The sequence below is a fragment of the Bufo gargarizans genome, chromosome 1, assembly GCF_014858855.1.
Source record: "Bufo gargarizans isolate SCDJY-AF-19 chromosome 1, ASM1485885v1, whole genome shotgun sequence".
In the NCBI taxonomy this organism is placed as follows: Eukaryota; Metazoa; Chordata; class Amphibia; order Anura; family Bufonidae; genus Bufo; species Bufo gargarizans.
The window spans coordinates 101,556,610-101,581,496 of record NC_058080.1 but is presented as its reverse complement, the minus strand read 5'-3'; the positions used below and the strand labels follow the sequence as shown (position 1 = coordinate 101,581,496).

General features: G+C 45.6%; 1 protein-coding gene across 3 annotated transcripts in view; it reads left to right on the top strand.

Annotated features, from left to right (window-relative positions):
• The window catches only part of AADAT (aminoadipate aminotransferase), an 85,357-nt gene that overhangs the window by 36,618 nt on the left and 23,852 nt on the right, over positions 1-24,887 (top strand). For all 3 annotated transcript variants that reach the window (XM_044297134.1, XM_044297135.1, XM_044297136.1), the window contains exon 3: positions 23,388-23,556. In XM_044297134.1, coding sequence (XP_044153069.1) covers positions 23,388-23,556 — 169 coding nt within the window. The remainder of the gene's footprint in view (positions 1-23,387; positions 23,557-24,887) is intronic.

Below are 24,887 nucleotides of genomic sequence, written 5' to 3'. Positions count from 1 at the left end.
TCTTCGGATTACGATGAGCACGCTCACTCGCTTCGGGTGGATTCTCAACCGAAGGAAGTCATGCCTGCCTCCGACCACTCGGATCAGGTTCCTGGGTATGACTGGATTCCGAGGCTGCCGTGGTGCGTCTCCCTCTGGACAAGAGATCGGGCATTCAGAATGCAGTGGATCTGCTCACCCGGCGTCGCAAGGTATCGATTCGCAACTGCATGCGAGTTCTGGGGCTGATGGTGGCCTCATTCGAGGCGGTACCGTTCGCCCAGTTCCACACCAGGGAGTTTCAGCGGCTCATCCTGTCCTCCTGGGACAAGTCCCGGGATTCGCTGGACCTCAGGATCTCGCTGTCTCAGCCCGTTCGCGAGGCTCTCGCCTGGTGGATGGTTCCGGACCACCTGTCGTCGGGGAAGTCGTTCCTGCCGGTGTCATGGACGGTGATTACGACCGACGCCAGCCTCCGCGGTTGGGGAGGGGTCTTCGGTACTCGGACAGCCCAAGGAGTCTGGTCTCTGTCGGAGTCCAAACTACCCATCAATATCCTGGAGCTCCGGGCCATCTACCTCTCCCTTTGCCATTGGACCACCGATTTGCGGGGCCGTCCGGTCAGGATACAGTCGGACAACGCCACAGCGGTTGCCTACATCAATCACCAGGGGGGGATGCGCAGCGGAACGGTGATGGACGAGGCCGCGAGGATTCTGCAGTGGGCGGAAGCCCATGTCCCAGTGATCTCGGCGATCTTCATCCCGGGCGTGGACAGTTGGACGGCGGATTTCCTCAGCCGAACGACGGTGGACTCGGGGGAGTGGGCTCTCCACCCGGAGGTGTTCGAGGACCTTTGTCTCCGGTGGGGTCGCCCGGAAGTGGATCTAATGGCATCTCGGTTAAACCACAAACTCCCGTGCTTCCTGTCTCGCGCAAGGGACCCGATGGCCTACGACGTAGACGCACTCGTGGCACCGTGGGACGACTTCAGTTTTCTGTACGTGTTCCCGCCGCTGCCGCTCCTACCGCGGATTCTTCGCAGAATCAGGATGGAGGGTGTTCAAACGCTCCTGATTGCCCCAGACTGGCCGCGCCGAGCTTGGTACTCGGAGCTCGTTCTGCTCCTGGGGGACGCGCCGTGGCCTCTTCCACTCAGGCCCGACCTGCTCTCACAGGGCCCAGTCTTCCACCAGGGTTTACATACGCTGCGTTTGACGGCGTGGCTATTGAAACCTTCCTGCTGAAGAAAAGGGGTTTCTCAGATGCGGTCGTTCGCACGATGATTAGGGCTCGAAAGCCCTCCTCCGCGAAAATCTACTATCGAACGTGGAAGTCGTTCCTAAAATTCTGTGAGGACAGGGACCTCCCCTCTAGGAAGTTTTCCCTCCCTACGGTGTTGGCCTTTCTTCAGGCGGGTTTGGAGCTGGGTCTGGCCCTGAGTTCGTTGAAAGGACAGGTTTCGGCCCTTTCCATATTTTTCCAGCGTTCGCTGGCGGTGCTGGGCCCGGTCAAGACCTTCATGCAGGGTGTTGCGCACACCGCGGTTCCATATCGGCCACCGTTGCATTCCTGGGACCTGAATTTGGTGCTGGTGGCACTTCAGTCCGAGCCGTTTGAACCCCTGCGAGAAGTCTCCCTCCGCATGTTGTCATGGAAGGTCGCATTCCTAGTTGCCATTACGTCCATACGTCGGGTGTCAGAACTGGCGGCGCTGTCGTGCAAGGAGCCCTTCTTGGTGTTCCATCAGGATAAGGTGGTGCTCCGGACGGTGCCGTCGTTTCTGCCAAAGGTGGTGTCGGCGTTCCATGTCAATGAGGACATTGTCCTCCCATCGCTTTGCCCTAACCCTGGGTTCACACCTGAGCGTTCCTCAAACGCGTGTTTTTGTCGCGCGTTTTTATGCGCGTTTTTTGTAATAGTAAACGCGCGTTTGACGCGCGTTTGTGTCATTGACTGCAGTGTCCTATGGCCACAAACGCGCGTCAAAACGCCCCAAAGAAGCTCAAGTACTTGTTTGAGCGTCGGGCGTTTTACTGCGCGTTCGTACGCGCTGTAAAACGCCCAGGTGTGAACCCTTCCCATAGGGAAGCATTGGTTTTCATGTCTTAAGCGTTTTACAGCGCGTTTGAACGCGCTGTAAAACGCTCAGGTGTGAACCCAGGGTAAACCTTCCCATCCTAGGGAAGTGGCGCTTCATCGTTTGGATGTGGTGCGGGCCTTACGGATCTACCTGGCCGCGGTGGCCTCCTTTAGGTGAGCGGACTCCCTGTTCGTGGTTCCGGAGGGTCCTCGTAAAGGTTTGGCGGCATCCAAGATGGCGATTGCTCGGTGGATTAGATTGGCCATTCACGAGGCCTACCGCTCCAAGGGCAGGGTTCCTCCACCTGGTATCACGGCTCACTCTACCAGGGCAGTCGGGGCTTCTTGGGCGCACTTTCACCACACTTCGGCGTCTCAACTGTGTAAGGCAGCAACTTGGTCTTCGTTGCACACCTTCACCAGGTTTTACAAAGTGCATTCATTCGCATCGGCGGATGCTGCTCTTGGCCGTAGGATCTTACAGGCCGCAGTGTAGTGTCTCACCTGGGAGACGTGGGGTCAGTGGTTTTCCCGCCCCGGGGACTGCTTTAGGACGTCCCATGGTCCTGTGTCCCCCAATGATATGAGCGAGAAAACGAGATTTTTGTGAACTCGCCTTGTAAAATCTCTTTCTCGCTTTATTCATTGGGGGACACAGCACCCACCCATTGTTGTTGGTTTCTACTGAGACCAGGGTCCAGGTTGCCGGTTGGGACTGGTGTCCGGTTCGGTTGTTTTGTTGGACTGTGGTCTTCCTGTTTTTGTTTTGTTTCGGTATGTTTTCTCCTACTGCTGAAGCACAAACTGATATGCTCTCTCCAGGCTGGAGGGGGTATAGCCTGCAGGGGAGGAGCAAACAGCTTTCAGCCTAGTGTCGCCTCCTAGTGGCAGCAGCAAGCTATACCCATGGTCCTGTGTCTCCCAATGAATAAAGCGAGAAAGAGATTTTACAAGGTGAGTTCACAAAAATCTCGTTGTTTTTTTTTTTGCGGACCCGTGGAAATGAATGGTTCCGTATACGGAACGCAAAAAACGGCTCGCAAAACGGAAAAAAAGAACGGTAGTGTGAAAGAGGCCTTAGTCAGGGAGAGCTGTGCTGAAGAAGGAACAGATAGTGTAGTGAGTGAACTAGTAATATTTTAGTGAAAAAACTTGTTAGAGATCCAAAAGTCCTTTTAAGGACTATGCACTGATTTAGCCCAATTAACACTCAGACCAGAAAATCCACCATGTTCATTCACTACTTCCAGAAGCGCCTCCAGCGACCCACTTGTGTCTCCCAAATACACCAGCATATCATCTGCGTATAAGGATAACTTCTCAGTTATCCCTGCGATGTTCCAGCCCTCTATACGACTACAACTATTTAAGAGACCCGACAGAGGTTCCATCACCAATGCAAATATCAAAGGGGATAAAGGACATCCCTGTCGTGTGCCTCTATGTATGGGGAATGGTTCTGACAAATATCCATTAAGGCTACTTTTACACCTGCGTTCGGTGCGGATTCGTCTTGTATCTGCACAGACTGATCCGCACCGATAATGCAAACGCTTGTTGCATTATTCTTAACCCCTTAAGGACCAGGCTCATTTTCACCTTAAAGGACCAGGCCATTTTTTGCAAATCTGACCAGTGTCACTTTAAGTGCTCATAACTTTAAAACGCTTTGACTTACCCAGGCCGTTCTGAGATTGTTTTTTCGTCACATATTGTACTTCATGACACTGCTAAAATTGGGTCCAAAAAGTTAATTTTTTTGCATAAAAAAAATAAAATTTTTACCAAAATCTTTGAAAAATTTGCAAATTTCAAAGTTTCAGTTTCTCTACTTCTGTAATACATAGTAATACCCCCAAAAATTGTGATGACTTTACATTCCCCATATGTCTACTTCATGTTTGTAGCATTTTGGGAATGATATTTTATTTTTTGGGGATGTTACAAGGCTTAGAAGTTTAGAAGCAAATTTTGGAATTTTTCAGAAATCTTCAAAATCTGACTTTTTATGGACCAGTTCAGGTTTGAAGTCATATTGTGAGGCTTAGATAATAGAAACCTCCAAAAAATGACCCCATTCTAGAAACTACACCCCTCAAGGTATTCAAAACTGTTTTTTTCAAACTTTATTAACCCTTTAGGTCTTCCACAAGAGTTAATGGCAGATGGAGAAACAATTTTGAAATTTCTATTTTTTTTAAAATTTTCCAATATAATCAATTTTTTCCAGAAGTAAAACAAGGGTTAACTGCCAAACACTCAAAATGGGTTGCCCTGATTCTGTAGTTTGCAAAAACACCCCATATGTGGTCGTAAACTACTGTTTGGCCGAACGGATTTTGCTGGACTGGTTTATTTACACCATGTACCCTTTCAAGCCCCCTGATGCACCCCTAGAGTAGAAACTCCATAAAAAGTGACCCCATCTAGGAAACTACGGGATAAGGTGGTTGTTGTTTTGGGACTATTTTGGGGGTAAATTTGATTTTTGGTTGCTCTATATTACTCTTTTTTGAGGCAATGTAACAAAAAAATTAAATTCTAAAATTGTTTCTACATTCGCTATTTAGTTTTGTGGAACACCTAAAGGGTTAACATAGTTTGTAAAGTAACTTTTGAATACCTTGAGGGGTGTAGTTTCTTAGATGGGGTCACTTTTTTTGAGTTTCTAGTCTAGGCTACATCAGGGGGGGCTTCTAATGGGACATGGTGTCAAAAAAATAACTGTCCATCAAAATCTGCCTTCCAGAAACCGTATGGAGTTCCCTTCGTTCTATGCCCTGCCGTGCGGCTATATAGCCATTTACGACCACATATGGGGTGTTTCTGCAAACTACAGAATCGGGGCAATAAATATTTAGTTTTGTTTGGCTGTTAACCCTTGCTTTATTACCGGCAAAATTGATTTAAATTTAAATTTTGCCCAAAAATGGGTGTTTTGGCACAGTTTTTATTTTATATTTTTAACACCGTTCATCCGAGGCGTTTGGTCAAAGGTTATTTTTATAGCGACGACTTTTACGCACGCGACGATGCCCAATATGTATGGCTCTCAGACTTTGGAGACACTAAGCAGGCATCCTAAAACTGCGGCCCTCCAGATGTTGTAAAACTACAATTCCCACCATGCCCTGCTGATGGCTGTAGGTTGTCTGGGCATGCTGGGAGTTATAGTTTTACAACATCTGGAGGGCCGCAGTTTGAGGATGCCTGCACTAAAACTTATATTTTTTGGGGAAAGAAAAATTGTTTCTGTGTCTCCAAAGTCTGAGAGCCATAGTGTTTTATGTTCTCTAGTGGACTGTTGGGGATTATACAAATTTAGTACTCCATGGAAGTGTAATACTCCCTGAAGCAAACGATAATGCAGAGGCCCGGATGATCGGGGCACGTGTCACATTGAGTAGTGGTGTACTTCCGTATCCCCCTCTTGTGACAGTTCCCGAGGTACTCCGGCCTGCTCTTTCCCGGTCCAAAAAGATCAGGGGGGCAAGTGGCAGGGGGGGGGTCTGGGTTAGGGTTAGATGGATAGATGGAAGTTTGGAATAAAAGTACTTTTTTTTTTTTTTTCCTAACTTACTTTTCCCTTCTTTCCCTGCCTAACGGTGCCTCTCCCTCACTGACCCTAACCTACCTGGGTGGCGATGGGTGCAGGAGGGTGATGGATGCCGATTAGGGGGACACAGGAGCTGGTGCTGGATGATGCTGCACGGTCAGGGTGCTGAACAGGAAGAGGAGGGGAGAGAGGAGCGCAGGAAGTTTGAATCTCGCGCCTCTCTCCTCTGCACCAATCAGCACCCTGGACAGCAGTGTTCAGCACCAGGGCCAGCACCGCCTCCTCAAATCCTCGGACTGCGATTGGTGGTGTATAATTACGCCACCGATCGCAGTCTTTTTCCGGTTCATCGGGTCACAGGACACCCGAATGGACCGGAAACGCAGAAAACCGCAGGTCTGAATTGACCTGCGGTTTTCTGCGATCGCCGATACGGGGGGGGGGTCAAATGACCCCCCCCTGCGTTGTTACGGGATGCCGGCTGAATGATTTCAGCCGGCGTCCCGTTCCGATTAACCTCCGCGGCGCCGGAATTCCGTTTTTAAAGTCAGGACGTACCGGTACGTCCTGTGTCCTTAAGGACTCGGGAAATAGGGCGTACCGGTACGTCCTATGTCCTTAAGGGGTTAAAAAAAAAAAGACTGTCAAAATGGATCCGTCCTGACTTACATTGAAAGACAATGGGGAACGGATCCATTTTGAATTGCACCATATTGTCAGTGAAAACGGATGCGTCCCCATTGACTTGCATTGTAAGTCAGGACGGATCCGTTTGGCTCCGCAAAAGAGGAATGGAGACCAAACGCAGCCAAACTGATGCATTCTGAACGGATCCTTTATCCGTTCAGAATTCATTGGGGCTGAACTGATCCGTTTTGGGCCGCTTGTGAGAGCTCTGAAACGGATCTCACAATCTGACCCAGAAACGCCAGTGTGAAAGTAGCCTAACTCTGACACGAGCTGTGGGTTTCAGATACAGGAGTCTTAACCACTGCACAAAGATTTCCCAGAGAAAGGTCCATTCTACTGAGTCAAAGGCCTTTTCATTATCTAACAAGTGCTATGGCTCTATTGCCTATATTGTCCTGCTTAATCTATAATTGGTGTAAAGGCGTCTAAGATTAATATCTGTAGATTTTCCCGGCATAAAGCCAGATTGGTCTGTCCTCACGAATACGATAGATAGGATAACCCCCGTCAATCGTATGGCCAACACCTTCAGTGTTAGCCGCTGGTGACAGCAACATTACTTGCGCTATACCTCCTGTATAACGTTTGCGCATCTTAAAATTTTCTGTGACATTCAGAGTACTTTTTTCATAGACGCTGCGGACAGCGACATTATCTGTCCTACATCTCCTGTTTAACGCGTGCGCAAACTAAAAGTATCTGACATTCTGTGTACTTTATTTGCGCATACACTTACAAAACCTGTGCTACTGTACGTGTGACATACTTGCAAGCATATATACCATTTAATATGCGCAAGGCGAGCAGTAAGGGACGGAGAAGTGGCCGTGCTGCTGATGGTGCACGCATAGGCCTTGTCCCTGGGCGTGGTGAAACTGTGCCTGCTGCCAGAGCACAAGAAACACACCCATCCATACCTAGCTTCATGTCCCAGTTTGCAGGGTGATGCAGGACACCACTCTTGAAGTCAGACCAGTGCGACCAGGTGGTCGGTTGGATTGCAGCAGATAATGCTTCCAGTTGGTTAAGCACCACCCTGTCTTCAACAAAGTTCAGTCTCAATAGCCAAGAGTCTGGTCAACAGAATCCTCACCCTGATACTCCTTCCTCCCAACATGGAGAGTCTGGGCAAACAAGTAATTCCACACTCGGATATTCTGAGGAGCTCTTTTCATTGCCATTCCTTGATTTGGGCCTCTTGACAAGCCCGCTTGAAGCAATTAGTGTTTCCCGAGGTGCATGATGAGGATGAGACACAGTTGTCAATAACTGAGGTTGTTGTTAGGTCAACAAGTCAGGAGTATAACCAGAGTGAGGAGGTGGAAGAGGAGGTGGTGGACGATGAAGTCACTGACCCAACCTGGGAAGGTGGCAAACCGAGCGAGGACAACAGTACAGAGGGGGAGGGATCCGCAGCACCGCAACAGGCTGGAAGAGGCAGTGGGGTGGCAAAAGGAAGAAGGCGGGCCACACCAAAGAGGCCTGCAACTATTCCCCGGAGCACCCCCTTGCGGCAATCTCCCTTGCCAAGGGGTAGGAGTTCCGCAGTCTGGCGCTTTTTTGAGGAATATGTGGACTATAAAAGAATTATCATCTTGCAGCACCAGTCAGACATTAGTCAGTAGCTGGAAGCAGTGTAGAGCTGCAGTGGGAAGCGGAAACAGGCTGTGCTAAAACTGATCTGCTTAGGTGACAAGACCGCAGAGCTGTGGCAGGGGATAAAGGGACCAGACTGAGGCGTGGCTCTCGCCACTCTACCTAGAACCAGGCATGGTTGTGTCTGATAATGGCCATAACTTGGTGGTAGCTTTGGAGCTTGGCAAGCTCACACACATCCCCTGCCTAGCCCACGTGCTCAACCTATTGGTTCAGTGGTTTCTCAAAACCTATCCCTATTTGCCTGAGCTACTGGTGAAGGTGCACCGCGTGTGTGCCCATTTCCGCAAATCATCGACAGCTTCCGCTGGTCTGGCAGCACTTGCAATTGCCAGCTCACAGACTGTTCTGCAACGTGAGCACGCGGTGGAACTCTGCGTTCCACGTGTTGGCCAGGCTTTGTGAGCTGCAGAGGGCAGTAGTGGAATACCAGCTACAACATGGTCGTCGCCTTTCCATTCAGAATCCGCTCCTCACAAACGACGAGTGGGCATTGATGTCTGACCTCTGTGAGGTTTTACGCAACTTTGAGGAATCAACACAGATGGAGAGCGGCGATAACGCTATTATCAGTGTAACCATCCCACTTCTGTGTCTACTCAAACGCTCGCTGCTCACAATTAAAGCGGACGCTTTTGCATGTGGAAGAGGTGGAAATGGTGGAAGACAGTACACAGGGTGATAGCCAGACCACCCTCAGTTCGTCTTCTCAGCAGAATTGGATAATGATGAGGAGGAGCTGGAGATGGTTGCCTCCGCTACAGAGGGTAATACCCATGGAAGTTTCATTCCATCTGTTCAGCGTGGATGGGTAGAAGAGGAGGATGAGGATATTGAGAGTCATCTCCTGATGAGGACAACAAAGTGTTGTCTGTTGGGACTCTGGCACACATGGCTGACTTTGTTAGGCTGCCTTCCCGTGACCCTTGAGTTGTACGCATTTTGTCCACCACCGATTACTAGTTGTTCACCCTTCTCGGCCCCCGCTACAAAGAACTTCTCATTTCTCATTCCTGGTGGAAAGGACGAGAAAAACGGTGCAATACCAGAAGGTCTTTATGGAAAAATTGCTCCAAAAATTTTCAGCTGACAACGCTGACTGCAGAGTACGTAGTTCCTTGGCCAACCGAGGTGGGGATACGAGAGGAACACACAGCAGTTCCAACAGAGGCAGTACAACACTTTCTAAGGCCTGGGACAGTTTTATGACACCCTGCCAGCCCCCTTAACCTGATTTTTGGAAGATGGTGAAGGAGTACGTAGCTCCGCCGCCAGCGTTTTGTTAGAGCGGGTATTTAGTGCTGCTGGGGGCATAATAACTGATAAGCGCATCTACCTGTCAACTGAAAATGCTGACCGGTTGACTCTTATAAAAATGAACAAGGCCTGGATTGCCCCTGACTTCTCTACTCCACCAGAGGAAAGCGGCTGAACATAAAGGCACTCTAAATGTGGCTTTTTTGGTGTATTGAATACAGTGTATTCCCATGCACCCCTTCCACCACTAAAAAAGGTATATGATTCACTCTCCCTTTTCTCGTCCTCCTCCTCCTCCATCATATCAACATGCTTATTAGGCTGCCCTCGCTACTAATGTTTTAGAGGGTCAGCTCAGCAGCAGACCCTCACCCCTAATGTTTTAGATGGTCACATCAGCAGCAGGCCCTTGGCCCTAATGTTTTAGATGGTCAGATCAGCAGGCCCTTGCTCCAATGGTTTTTGAGGGTCACCAGCAGGCCATCAATCATAATTTTTCAAGGGTGTGTATGATGCCTCCTTTATGTGTAATAAAGGGTGTATTGGAGTGCCGCTTCCTTATAGATTTTTGGCAGCCCTTTCCCTTAGTGCATAGGCTTTATGAGTGTAGGAGTCCCACTACCTGAACAATTGTACCACAATGTGAATGAGGCCCTCCTTTATGTGATATACAGGTTGTATCGGAGTGTCTCTTCTTTGTATTTTTTTTAGCAGCACTTGCTCTTTATATACAAGTAAATATATAGGAAAGAATGTTTCCTAACAATTTTTCCTCTAAAATCGATTTATCTTTGGTTTTGTGCGTATTATTGTCAGTCTGTAAAAGTGGCGTACTACTCTGACCAGCAGCGACCTGGGAGTCCAAGATGCATCCAGACATCCTCCCCATGCTGTTCCTGAACCTTTTCGGTGGTGTTTCCATCAGTTTCTGACCTTTTTAATGTGAACCAGACACCCTCCCCTCTTCAGAGCAGGGGGTGCCTAGTTTAATGCTCGGGTTCTCCCATTGACTTCCATTTTGCTCGGGTGCTCTGTAGAGCACCCGAGCATCCCAAGGTGTTCTGCTCGAGCACTTTGGTGCTCGACCAACACTAATTGGGAGTTATTTGGGGCAAATTTTACAGATTTGTCCAACTTACAAACATATTCAGGTTGGTTGTACTGTATAGTCAGAAATTATTCTCCTAACCCTCGATGTACAGCCAATCCTCGGTGTGTGTGTGTATGTGTATATATATGTATGTATGTGTGTGTATGTGTATATATGTATGTATGTGTGTGTATATGTATGTATGTGTGTGTGTGTATATATATATATATATATCTATAGCCATCTGGGTGGAGAGGGCTGGCAACCCCACGCCAAAAAAAGTACTTTAAAAGAGCACTGCTTGCTCTTCAATATTACCCTGTGCATCGTCTCTTTTGGAGTGGCAGTGTAGTGTAATTACAAACGTTTAGACCAGCTGCGAGTCGTGCCCCTGCCAATCTGATATTGATGACCTATCCTGAGGATACGTCATTGATATCTACCCAATGTACTAGGTACCCAATTAATAACAGCACACACTCTTAATTTTTATGAAAAAAATTATAAACCACATTTTTTTGGTGTGGGTACGACGACGACTTCCAGGACTGCCATCAAGATTTTCAGATTTAATGGCTCCACAAAGTTTTTATGAGGTCCCCTTGACCCACCCTGGTGTTACCTCTCCCCAGCTCCACCTCTGACCTGCTGCCCATTCCTCCTAACACATTAAATGTCATATGATTATAAACCCACAAGAAATGCACAGGCCCAATGAATAAACAGTAAAAACTATTACATGGCAATCAATAGTAGGTCTAGATAGGGAAAACATAAATCTGCTGAACAGATGACCTCTAGGAGAAGCTTGGGGAGTGAAATGTCCATTGGAATGGTTGGTATTTGTACATTATTATTTGGTCAGAAGCTTTATGTTGTCTCTATTTAGACCTGCTATTGATTTCATAGTATTGTTTGCCATGTAATAGTTACTAAAGATGCTCTTGAGGTACATTTCTAATTTGCTGTTTACATAAAAGTGCCTAGATATCACCGTACCTGTGCAGTTAAGTCCCATCTATGTCTTTTATAAAATATATTTCTATGGATCTAATTAATAAAGTACCATTTTTACTGTCTGTTCATTGCTCCTGTGCATTTCTTGTGGGCTTGTGGTGTACAGACGCTACACCGGGCATTGTTACTCGTGCTACAGAGCCTTATGTTGGTTTATATGCTGATATTAGTGTTGACAGAAACGTGAAAAAGTTATGGATCTTGGAAGGAGAAAAATCACTTGGTTCTTAAGGAGTTAACATCCTAAAACACAGTCCCACACAAATCAATTACTATATAGATCAGTCAAGTCACTGCTGCCTCCTCTCTTTCCAAGTGCTGGTCCTGGTCTTCAGCATTTAGATGCCCTCCTTCCTCTTCACTCTGCTCCTGACTTGCAGTTTGAAAATGGCGGGCACCCTGGAGTTTTATGTCAGTCAGGGGAGGAGTGATCTTGCTGGATACTGGCAATCTGGGGGCAGACCCCAAAGTTTTGATTAGGGCGTGGTGGCATGGGCCCAGCACTTTGTTTAATCTGATTGGCGGGAGTCCGACACCCGGGACCCCCGCCTATCAGCTGTTTGAGAAGGCAGCGGCGCTCCAGCAGCGGCTCGGCCTTCTCACTGTTTGCCGCCGGCCCAGTGACGTTACGACTAGTATCAACTTGCCTGGGTGGGGTTAAGCTCCATTCAAGTGAACAGAGTTTAGCCCCGCTCAGGCAAGTTGATACTAGTCGTTAAGTCACTGGGCCGGCGGTAAACAGTGAGAGCGCCGCTGCCCTCTCAAACAGCTGATCGGTGGGGATCCCGGGTGTCAGAGGATAGATCATCAGTTTAAACAAAGTGCAGAACCCTTTTAACTGTGCCTGGCTGAGTAGCTGAGGTGGACCTTTGATGCTAGCAGTGGCACCTAAGGCCGAGTTCACACTTCAGTTATTTGATCACTTATTTCCATTAGTTATTGTGAGCCAAAACCCATAGTGAAGTTTACTCAGGGATAAAGTGTAATGGAAATATCTGCACATGTTCTGTGTTTTTGACCTGCACCTAGATTTGGGTCACAATAACTGACCAAATAACTGAAGTGTGAACCTGAGTTCACATCACCATTTAGCTTTCTGTTCTTCTGATCCGTCATGATGGATCTGTTATTTTGAGCATTAGTTATGATCAGTCTACATCAACTGATAGTGATGGAAGTGACACAAACTGATGCTAACAGCATACAGTAACTGATGCTCAAAATAACGGATCCGGTTTTGTTTTGTTTTTTCTGTTCTTTTGATGGATCAGAAGAACAGAAAGCTAAACTGTGATGTGAACTTAGTCTAAAGTGCTAACTAACAAGCTACATTCTAGTGGTAGTAATACATACTTACCAACATGGGAACGCCCCAAACCCGCCTGGGAACACCCACTTATTGGTGTTTTTAGTATTTGTTAACCACGCCCATTTTCAGCCCAGGACTGTCTCTGAAAATCATGGGACGGTCCCGGCAAAATTGGGACAGTTGGCAAGTATGGTAATATGATATAAAAATAATATCTAAGCTTAAGGATGGTGTCTTCGGTTAGGCGCATGGTGAGTTTGGGAGTTGACGCTTCCAATGTCACGTGACCCTGTGACATCAGAAGGTCCTTATGGTGCAAGGGATTTAGGCATTACCGTTTCCTCATCTTCCTATGTGTGAGAGTCATTATTGTCCCCCCATCTCCTTGTGTGTCAGTCATTAGTGTCCCCTCATCTCCTTGTACAGACGTGGACAAAATTGTTGGTACCCTTTGGTCAATGAAAGAAAAAGTCACAATGGTCACAGAAATAACTTTAATCTGACAAAAGTAATAATAAATTAAAATTCTATAAATGTTAACCAATGAAAGTCAGACATTGTTTTTCAACCATGCTTCAACAGAATTATGTAAAAAAATAAACTCATGAAACAGGCATGGACAAAAATGATGGTACCCCTAGAAAACACAGAACATAATGTGACCAAAGGGACATGTTAATTCAAGGTGTGTCCACTAATTAGCATCACAGGTGTCTACAACCTTGTAATCAGCCATTGGGCCTATATATATGGCTCCAGGTAATCACTGTGTTGTTTGGTGATATGGTGTGTACCACACTCGACATGGACCAGAGGAAGCAAAGGAAAGAGCTGTCTCAAGAGATCAGAAAGAAAATTATAGACAAGCATGTTAAAGGTAAAGGCTATAAGACCATCTCCAAGCAACTAGATGTTCCTGTGAGTACAGTTGCACATATTATTCATAAGTTTAAGATCCATGGGACTGTAGCCAACCTCCCTGGACGTGGCCGCAGGAGGAAAATTGATGACAAATCTAAGAGACGGATAATCCGAATGGTAACAAAAGAGCCTAGAAAGACTTCTAAAGAGATTCAAGGTGAACTTCATGCTCAAGGAACATCAGTGTCAGATCGCACCATCCGTCGTTGTTTGAGCCAAAGTGGACTACATGGGAGACGACCAAGGAGGACACCATTGTTGAAAACGAATCATAAAAAAGCAAGACTGGAATATGCCAAACTACATGTTGACAAGCCACAAAGCTTCTGGGAGAATGTCCTGTGGACAGATGAGACAAAAATCGAAGTTTTTGCCAAGGCACATCAGCTGTATGTTCACAGACGAAAAAATGAAGCATATCAAGAAAAGAACACTGTCCCTACTGTGAAACATGGAGGAGGCTCTGTTATGTTCTGGGGCTGCTTTGCTGCGTCTGGCACAGGGTGTCTTGAATCTGTGCAGGGTACAATGAAATCTCAAGACTATCAAGGAATTCTAGAGAGAAATGTACTAGCCAGTGTCAGAAAGCTTGGTCTCAGTCGCAGGTCATGGGTCTTGCAACAGGACAATGACCCAAAACACACCGCTAAAAACACCCAAGAATGGCTAAGAGGAAAAAATTGGACTATTCTAAAGTGGCCTTCTATGAGCCCTGACCTCAATCCTATTGAGCATCTTTGGAAGGAGCTGAAACATGCAGTCTGGAAAAGGCACCCTTCAAACCGGACACAACTGGAGCAGTTTGCTCATGAGGAGTGGGCCAAAATACCTGCTGAGAGGTGCAGATGTCTCATTGACAGTTACAGGAAGCGTTTGATTGCAGTGATTGCCTCAAAAGGTTGCGCAACAAAATATTAAGTTAGGGGTACCATCATTTTTGTCCATGCCTGTTTCATGAGTTTATTTTTTTACATAATTCTGTTGAAGCATGGTTGAAAAACAATGTCTGACTTTCATTGGTTAACATTTATAGAATTTTAATTTATTATTACTTTTGTCAGATTAAAGTTATTTCTGTGACCATTGTGACTTTTTCTTTCATTGACCAAAGGGTACCAACAATTTTGTCCACGTCTGTATATCAGTTATCAATGCCCCACGATCTCTTTGTGTGTCAGTTATTGGTGTCCCCTCATCTCCCTATGTGTCAGTCATTACCATCCCCTTCATCTCCATGTGTGTCAGTCGTTAGGGTCACCTCATTTCCTTATGTGTGACAGTCATTAGTGTTCCCTCATCTCCTCGTATATCAGTCATTAATGTCATCTCATGTCCCTGTGTATCAGTAAAGGGGTTGTCTCACTTCAGTAAGTTGCATTTATCATGTAGAGAAAGTTAATACAAGGCACTTACTAATGTGGTGTTATTACCGAGATTGATTCATTTGCTGTCTGGATTCATTTTTCCAGCAGATTATACACTGCTCGTTTCCATGGTTACAGACCACCCTTCAATCCATCAGTGGTGGTCGTGCTTGCACAATATAGGAAAAAACTCTAGCCTATGTGCGCTCTCATGGTCCCGGCCACCAGAGAGGCTGATGCTTTTTCCTATAGTGTGCAAGCACGAACACCACAGATGGATTGAAGGGTGGTCTGTAACCATGGAAACGAGCAGTGTATAATGTGATGGAAAAATGAATCCAGCCAGCAAAGGAAGCAATATGGATAATAACAATACATTAGTAAGAGCCTTGTATTAACTTCCACTACATAATAAATGCCACTTACTGAAGTGAGAGGACCCCTTTTATGTCCCCCCCATCTTCCTGTGTGTCACAGTCATTAGTGTTCCCTCATCTTCCTATGTGTCACTCATTAGAGTTCCCTCATCTCCTCGTATATCAGTTATTAATGTCCCCCCATCTCCTTGTGTGTCATAGTCATTGGTGTCCCCACATCTCCCAGTGTGTCTCAAGTATTAGTACCCCCATCACACCAGTCACAGCGTCAAGTTTGGCACATGTAAAGCGTGTTCAATTCAGGCCCTAGCAGTGGCTACACTTTGCTAAACTAATCACTAACCTATAGCAGTATTCACCATTGAAGCATCGGATGGGCCAGCAGCGTCTGACATGTCTCTGTCACACTCTGCCTGCTTCATTAGTGACCCTGCCGGCCGTCTGCCGCTTCATTAGTGACACTGCTACAGATTAGTGATTAGTTTAGCAAAGCGGTGCCACTGCTAAAGCCTGAAGTGAACAAATTGTAGACACGATGATCGCTCTGACCGGGCCCGACCTGATGAAGTACAGTGACTGCGTCAGGCCCCAGCGCCAATGCAGCAACAGTAGATGATAGATGCGGGACCCCCCTCCTTCCCCAGATGGAGCTGCTCACTGGGCCCCTGACGGCAGTGCCGTCAATACAGCCCTGATGGCGGCCCCGACTGAACCTCTTTCCTGTTGTCCTCTTGCCTATACTCACACCTCGTTGGCTCTTTCCTACCACTATCTTTACTCTTAGCCCTAAAAACTCACAATGGGGTCATTGATCTCCCATATGGCATTTTATCAGGAGCCCAGCACAGGCTTGTCACTCGAGTTGACCGAAGATGTCCCATGTCCCAGTACAACAGTATAATTTATACAATTTAGGAGGTATTACAGGATTAGACAAAAATGTGGCTGCTAAGGCCCATTAGCATCAATGGAGCTGTGCTTTAGTCCCAGACGCAGCCATTGAGCATGTGTGGCTCTGTTTTTGGCAGTAGGAAGCCATGTTTTTATAATCCTGTACAACCCCTTTAACACAAAATCTTGAAAGAGCCGGTGTTAATAGATATGCATATTAGCAGAATGGCAGCAGTAGTAAAACTGTGATCACTGCCGTCCAGCCCGGAGAACGCACGCGATAACAGCTGACATGTTAAATTACAAAAGGGACATCAATTTGCCACCCTCGTCACATAGGACGGCAGTGTAAGGATAAATGGCGATTGCTCGGAAGCTGATTTGCACATATTAACCTAGTGTCACAGCACTTAATAGCTCCCGCAATATGTTTCACTTTTATGGCGCGTTGTAACTTTTACTGTACGAGTATTAATATAATATGAGGCTATGAGATTATAGACGTTTGTGCTGAAAAAAATGGTAGTTGGTTGTTCAATGACGGAATTAATTTTAAGTGCTCTGCTCATTTTAAAGTGAAATTCGTTTCTATAAAATGTGCACTTTCCTTTTATGTACAAAAAGCCTATTACAAGGCATTGTTCAGGATTCGATCTTTTTCATCTCGGGAGGGCAAGGAAAAACGTATCACAATGTAAGAAATATATGAAGATATGCGAATAGCTTTTTTTAGCAATGTTTTTTTTTCTGAAGAAAAACGAAGCCCTGTTTTTTAACCTTTATATGTCAGAAAGCATGCCTTGACCCATTTTTTTGTTCCACATACGTATGAACGATTACACCAGGCTCACAGGAGACTAAGCTGGCCGAAAAAAAATATATAAATTTGACTCCCTGTGGCTTGCACAAAGTCGGCTGATCCTGCCTCACGCTTGTAGTGTCCCATGTAGTTGTATGGTGTATATATGCAGTGGCTGTGAGCACAAGACCCCTTTTTTTGGGGGGGATCAAAGGAAAACTCCTTTAAATTAAATTTCTGAGTGGACTGGCCAATGGCACTCAACGTGTCCCATCAGGAGGTTATCAGATAAGATTAGATAATTTGATCCTATTGTTTTTGCTAAGGAAAAGGCGCCCACGCACATTATACTTGGCCAATGTATGTTAGGGGGGAAAGGGGGAGAAAAGATCAGACGTGTTGAATTTCAACATGCTCTATCTTTAATTTCAAGAGAGCTAAGCCACCAGTGAAAGCACATGCATGCTCAGTTCAGCCGAGCATGCATGTGTATGTAGAGTTTGTTAGGTATAGCTGTCAGAAGAATACACATTAGGCCAACAGCCGCCAAAAGTGTATGGCCATCTTAAAAGGGACTAGAAATGTCTGGTAGCCGCTTCTCTCCCTCCAGGTAGTCAGGGAGTCTAGCTGCTGGCTAAACAACAGTTTGAGTACTGTGTACAGTAAACTAGCGTGTGTGTGTTTAATAGCAGCACTTACTACAATATGGAAGGAATGCAGACCCGAACGGGTGCGGACCCGTTCATTCTCTATGGGGCCGGAAGAGATGTGGAGAGCACACTATGTGCTCTCCACATCCGCATTTCTAGAGCGCGGCCCCGATCTTTCGGTCCGCAGCTCCGCAAGAAAATAGAGCATGGCCTATTCTTGTCCGCAATTGCGGACAAGAATTGGCATTTCTATGGGGGTGCCGGCTGGGTGTATTGCTAATGCGCAATTTGTGGATCCGCAATGCACTATGGACGTCTGAATGGAGCCTAAAGGAGTTATCTGGGAAATGATAATGAGGACTTATCCTCAGGATAGGTCATCATCAGAGGTCTCACTACATTTTTTTCGAGAAGAGTAAAAATACTCCTCTAAACAACCTGAGGAGTATTTTTAGCCGAGGAGGAGTACGAATTTTGCGGTAATTTATATATATATATATATATATATATATATAGATACAGATACAAAAATCGGACTGCACTCCAAGAAATTCTTTGAAAATCTGTGTTTATTCACCCATCAATGGCAAAGCAACGTTTCGGCTCCAACTGAGCCTTTCTCAAGCATTGGTGAACAGTAAATGGCAGGTATATAAAGGTGTATCACATATACAATCAATTAATCCACATGATTGATACTTTACAAATAGTATCTGTATACAATACATAAGTGTGCAAAAAACGCAAATCATTCTTATTACATAAAGTGACATGTGCTTAATCTATTGACAAAATTCCAAATTGTGTCATGTTACATATAAAAATACCGACTGGTACATAATTGGTTGCACCTGTGGCTTATCACCATATCGTTTGAATATCAGCTGCAATAGTAACCATGTGCAAAAAATACAAGGGATTAATGAATTTTAACCTGATAGACGGATGGGGCCCACGTATACTGTAGCGCCGATCGGCGCGTCCTGTGTAATCCAGTGCGCATGTACCAGCCTGTCAGCGTCATCAGCAGGGGACACGTCCAAGTGCCAAGTCGCCGCCTACTGATGACATCAGCCGCACCTTGGTAACGCCCATCGATGACAGCAGAAGGCCGCGTCTGCGCAATGACCTCATTGCAGTCCAGCCGCCATGTTACTTAAGGGAGTCCTCTGTGGGAAATAATTTTATTCCTTATCTAGGTGGCCAGGAATCGTTCTACAGTGTCAGTTGCTGTGGTCGCTTACCACTGTATTGCCGGAGGGCAGCGCCACCATCTTTTTCAAAATGATAGACGCAGCTCCAATGTTCCCACAACAGCCACCGGCACGTCAGTGTCGCTGGCGCCGTGGGACCATACCCGGCTTCACTATGCAACTGCGAGGGTACTCCTCATTATAATAGAACGATGCCCACATAAGGACAATAGCCGGCCACATAGAAGGATGGTTAAGTCGCTCCCCCTTTTTTTTAAATATATTGCAGCTGGATGGAACATACGTCTGGATTCCACAAAAATAAAAATGTACATCACAAAACAGAGTCATTTTTCTGGGGCTTGTCATCCACTTTCAGGTTCATCCATCTTCCAGAGTACCTTCGGTATAAGATTTATCTACAGAAACAATAAATAGTGTGTTAGTGACTGGGTGAATCAAAAATTGTGTTTAAATATTACAATATTTCTTTTTTCCTTTTTTCTATCTAAAACCAATGAATCAGTCTTGCACAGAAGATGATACATAGCGCTCCTAATGATGCATAAGGGCAAACTGCTAACCTCACAAAGCCCCACCATATCTGTAGTCAATATTTAAGCCAGTAGGATGAAGGCTTTTCAAAGTTTGAATCCACTGCATTTCTTTTTTCTTTAATAAAGCTATCCGATCCCCTCCTCTCCGAGGCATTGGGACATGATCTACGATCCAGCACCTAAGGTCTTTTTCTTTATGTTTAAGTAGCCCAAAATGTCTCATGACTGGTAAGTCCTTGCGACCTTTTCTAATTGTGTGACGATGGTTATTCAACCTGGTTTTCAAATCTGTGGATGTTTCGCCTACGTACAGTAATTGGCATGGACAGGATAACACATAGATTACGAATGGGGTATCGCAAGTCAAATGGAATTTTATGGGGAATACTTCTCCCGTCTCAGGGTGTGTGAATGTTTTGGACCTCCGGATCAAACCACAGTTGACACAATGTAGGCACGGATAACAGCCAGTGCCCGCTGGTGCCAACGTGGTCTGTGTCACCCTAGATTTGGAACCCACATCGGCCCTTACTAGTTGATCTCTAATATTCTGAGGTCTACCGTAATCTAGGGTGCTGGATCGTAGATCATGTCCCAATGCCTCGGAGAGGAGGGGATCGGATAGCTTTATTAAAGAAAAAAGAAATGCAGTGGATTCAAACTTTGAAAAGCCTTCATCCTACTGGCTTAAATATTGACTACAGATATGGTGGGGCTTTGTGAGGTTAGCAGTTTGCCCTTATGCATCATTAGGAGCGCTATGTATCATCTTCTGTGCAAGACTGATTCATTGGTTTTAGATAGAAAAAAGGAAAAAAGAAATATTGTAATATTTAAACACAATTTTTGATTCACCCAGTCACTAACACACTATTTATTGTTTCTGTAGATAAATCTTATACCGAAGGTACTCTGGAAGATGGATGAACCTGAAAGTGGATGACAAGCCCCAGAAAAATGACTCTGTTTTGTGATGTACATTTTTATTTTTGTGGAATCCAGACGTATGTTCCATCCAGCTGCAATATATTTAAAAAAAAGGGGGAGCGACTTAACCATCCTTCTATGTGGCCGGCTATTGTCCTTATGTGGGCATCGTTCTATTATAATGAGGAGTACCCTCGCAGTTGCATAGTGAAGCCGGGTATGGTCCCACGGCGCCAGCGACACTGACGTGCCGGTGGCTGTTGTGGGAACATTGGAGCTGCGTCTATCATTTTGAAAAAGATGGTGGCGCTGCCCTCCGGCAATACAGTGGTAAGCGACCACAGCAACTGACACTGTAGAACGATTCCTGGCCACCTAGATAAGGAATAAAATTATTTCCCACAGAGGACTCCCTTAAGTAACATGGCGGCTGGACTGCAATGAGGTCATTGCGCAGACGCGGCCTTCTGCTGTCATCGATGGGCGTTACCAAGGTGCGGCTGATGTCATCAGTAGGCGGCGACTTGGCACTTGGACGTGTCCCCTGCTGATGACGCTGACAGGCTGGTACATGCGCACTGGATTACACAGGACGCGCCGATCGGCGCTACAGTATACGTGGGCCCCATCCGTCTATCAGGTTAAAATTCATTAATCCCTTGTATTTTTTGCACATGGTTACTATTGCAGCTGATATTCAAACGATATGGTGATAAGCCACAGGTGCAACCAATTATGTACCAGTCTGTATTTTTATATGTAACATGACACAATTTGGAATTTTGTCAATAGATTAAGCACATGTCACTTTATGTAATAAGAATGATTTGCGTTTTTTGCACACTTATGTATTGTATACAGATACTATTTGTAAAGTATCAATCATGTGGATTAATTGATTGTATATGTGATACACCTTTATATACCTGCCATTTACTGTTCACCAATGCTTGAGAAAGGCTCAGTTGGAGCCGAAACGTTGCTTTGCCATTGATGGGTGAATAAACACAGATTTTCAAAGAATTTCTTGGAGTGCAGTCCGATTTTTGTATCTTCATACTGGGTAAGCACCTGCTGCCGTACTTGGATTTTGCACCCATTTTTTACGCTATAATTGGAGGGTGGTGCCGCCTGTTGTTTTTTCTTTTTTATATATATATATATATATATATATATGTATATATATATATATATATTTTGCATATGCCCACATAACAGTATGAGGCTGATATTTCTGCACGGAAATCATTGCTAGTCTCCCATGCAGAAATAAATGTAGACAATTTTAAATTTATCCAACATCCTACACTAAACATAAGACCGCTGCTGCCGTACACAGCGCCCACCTGACGCTGCCGTACACAGCGCCCACCTGACGCTGCTATATACATATGACATACACAGCTCCGCCACATGCCCATTACACAGATAGTTTACTATATACACATTGCACACACAGCTCTGCTACATGTCCATTACACAGATAGATCTACTGTGTACACATTACACACAGAAAACTGTACAATAGACTGTACAATAGACTGGTTACACTGAAATAGCCCTGCTTTATACACACCTTTCATACATAACGTACATCTGCATTCTCCACCAGCACAGTCCTACCCGGAGCCTGTGTTCCCCTAACTCCTCCCACACACATGGCTGATCACATGACTAACATCACCACAGGTCCTGTAACCACAATGTAGTGTTTAGTCCAGACTCTGGAGCTGCTTCTGGTTAGGCCTAATGCACACGACCGTTGTTGTGTTCAGTTCCGCAAAATGGGGTTCCGTGATCCGTTTCCGTGTGTCTTCCTTTATTTTTGGAGGATCACCAGACATGAAGGAAAGTAAAAAAAAGTCTAAGTCAAGTTTGCCATGCAAATGATAGGAAAAAAACGGACACGGTGACAATCTTGTGTTTTTTCACGGACCCATTGACTTGAATGGGTCCGCGAACCGTTTTCCGTGAAAAAAATAGGACAGGTTATATTTTTTTGACGGACTGCAACCACGGACGTGGATGACAAACTGTGCATTAGCCGAGTTTTCAACGGACCCATTGAAAGTCAATAGGTCCGCAGAAATCACGGAACAACGGACACGGTATGAAACAACGGTCGTGTGCATGAGGCCTTAGAGAGATGTCTGTGAGGGGCGGGACTTCTTGGGAGAGGGGCGGGGCTGCATGTGTGTGCATGTTTTTTTTTCAGGGAGGCTCATTGTGACATCTGGTCATCATTATCACATCATCGGGGGTCCAAGTCTCGGCATCCCCACCGATCAGCTGTTTCAGGCAGCCGCTGTGCTCACCGGAGCTCTGGAGAGTTAAAAAGGCTCCCGGCAGCTTTCCAAGGACAGCGCCATACATGATATAGTGGCAGTGCTTTGTATTGCAGCTAAACCCCTCTCACTTGAATGGGGCTGAGCTGCAAATAGGCCACATGACTGATGTACATTGATGTCATTGGCCTAGGAAAGGGCTGCAGTGTTCAAGGCTTCTTCTAACAGGTTATCAGTACTGGTCGCCGGTGACGAACCCTCGCAGATCTCGTACTGATGACCCATCCTGAGGATAAGTCCTAAATATCTTTTCTGGATAACTCCAATCAAATCCATCAGATCATTATGTGACCTGTATTCATATCACCATTATTGCTAATGTAAATAATCTCCTCTAGAAAGCTTTATAAGACTGAGAAGACTCGGGTACACATTCATGTGCATGCTATAAACAAGCTGAGATATGTTTAATACAGTCTGAGGTTTCTTGGGGTCACCAGAGAGCCCACCCTCCATTTTTATATAGAACAAGTCCACATCCATTTTAAATTGCATCATAGTCACTACGCACAGGACATATTATCAGTAAGATCTGATCGGTTATATGTTCATGAATCCATAGTAGCAAGTGATTGTCCTCTCCTAATGGGGTTGTCTTCTGCTAGACCTTTGGAGCATGGGATTACTGGAGGCTCCTCTGGTGGGCCAGTATGACCCTGATTGCATGACCAGCTTTTACTTGGCTGTTCTGTATTTCTAACCTGCAGTATTTCTATTTTTTTTGCAGCTGATTTATTAATGAGATCTCCGCCATCAGTCATATCACTTGCTGGGGGAGCTCCAAATCCAGATACATTCCCTTTTAAATCAACCAGTGTTACCTTGAATGATGGGACATCCATAGAAATTGGGGAGACTTTGATGAAGAAAGCACTGCAGTACACTGCAACACCAGGGTAAGTTCAGTAGCTTGTCATCAAAGATGGCATTCAAAACTTGTAAAATCTGTTAAAAGGATGCAGTACAAAGTAAGAATCCTCAATCTATAGTAATTAAATCTTTAATAGTTTCCCATGTAATCACTCACCAATGACTGGTGCGTAATTTGATGTTTCTAGCTCACTACCTAGGATTACAACCTGTTCATCTTCAGCTTGCTGGTGGACCATGCCCAATACCAGCAGGTTGTAACTGGGAACTAATGTGAGGGAGCACATACATGTTTAGTTCCACCCCGCTCTGCACCCTAATAGTACTTTGCAGCGGAAAGGTTGTTAGTGCCCCCCACCATACATGTGCCTGCACCATCACTTGTGGGTTCTAGCTATATTATACAGCTGGTACCCCATTGTAATGGGCAGGATTGTAGGTAACGCTGCTCTCAATCAAAAACTAAATCCTTTATTGCCATTTAAAAAAAATATACATGATGAGTGTTGTTGAACCTGTAACAACCTGTACAATAAAATGAACACATTATTCCCTTAAAATGGACATTGTTAAAAAAAACAACAACTATCTGTTGCTAGATATGAGACATCTAACTGCACTACTCTGTATTCTGCTTCCCCTAATATTAAGGCTCAACGCATTTCTACATCTAATGATGTGTCATCAGGAGCCCTACAAACAAAGGTAACTAAGCATTGGTCATTTACAAAAGCAACATTGTGCGTGTAACTGCAGTGTACAGAGGCAGTGCATCCGCCACTTGTATTTGTAGGACTCCTGATGACACAGGACTCTTGTTGCAACAAAAGCCTAATTTGCATATTAATAAAGTGCACCCAAACTCTTCTCATTTCTTTGGCCAGTACCTCCCTCGCTGCTTTCATTGAACAGCCAGGCAGTGGCAAAGCAGGGACTGGCAACTGAAATGAGTGGCGGTTGCCAACCAATGACCTCCCAGATGTGCTCGATGGGCCAGTTTGAAGATGCTACAGGCCATGGTAGAACGTTTAGGCTATGCAGGCTGTCACAGTAGCACAAGCAACATGCGGTCTGGCACTGTCCTGTTGAAAAACGGCTCCTAGGACACTTTGGAGAAATGGCCATAACACTGGTTCCACCACCAAATAAATGTACCACTGAGCCGTTAGTGTACCTGGAATGAAGACTAGAGGTGTCAGGCTACCGTACATTTTACCACTCCATACCGAACTGGTGTGACATTTCCTCGTGAAGTCCTCTACATGGGGTTGCCCACATAGTCGTCCAGACCAATCTGCAGGTGTTATTGTGCCCAAGACAAATATGGGACATCGCTGAAGAGAATTGACCTCCATTG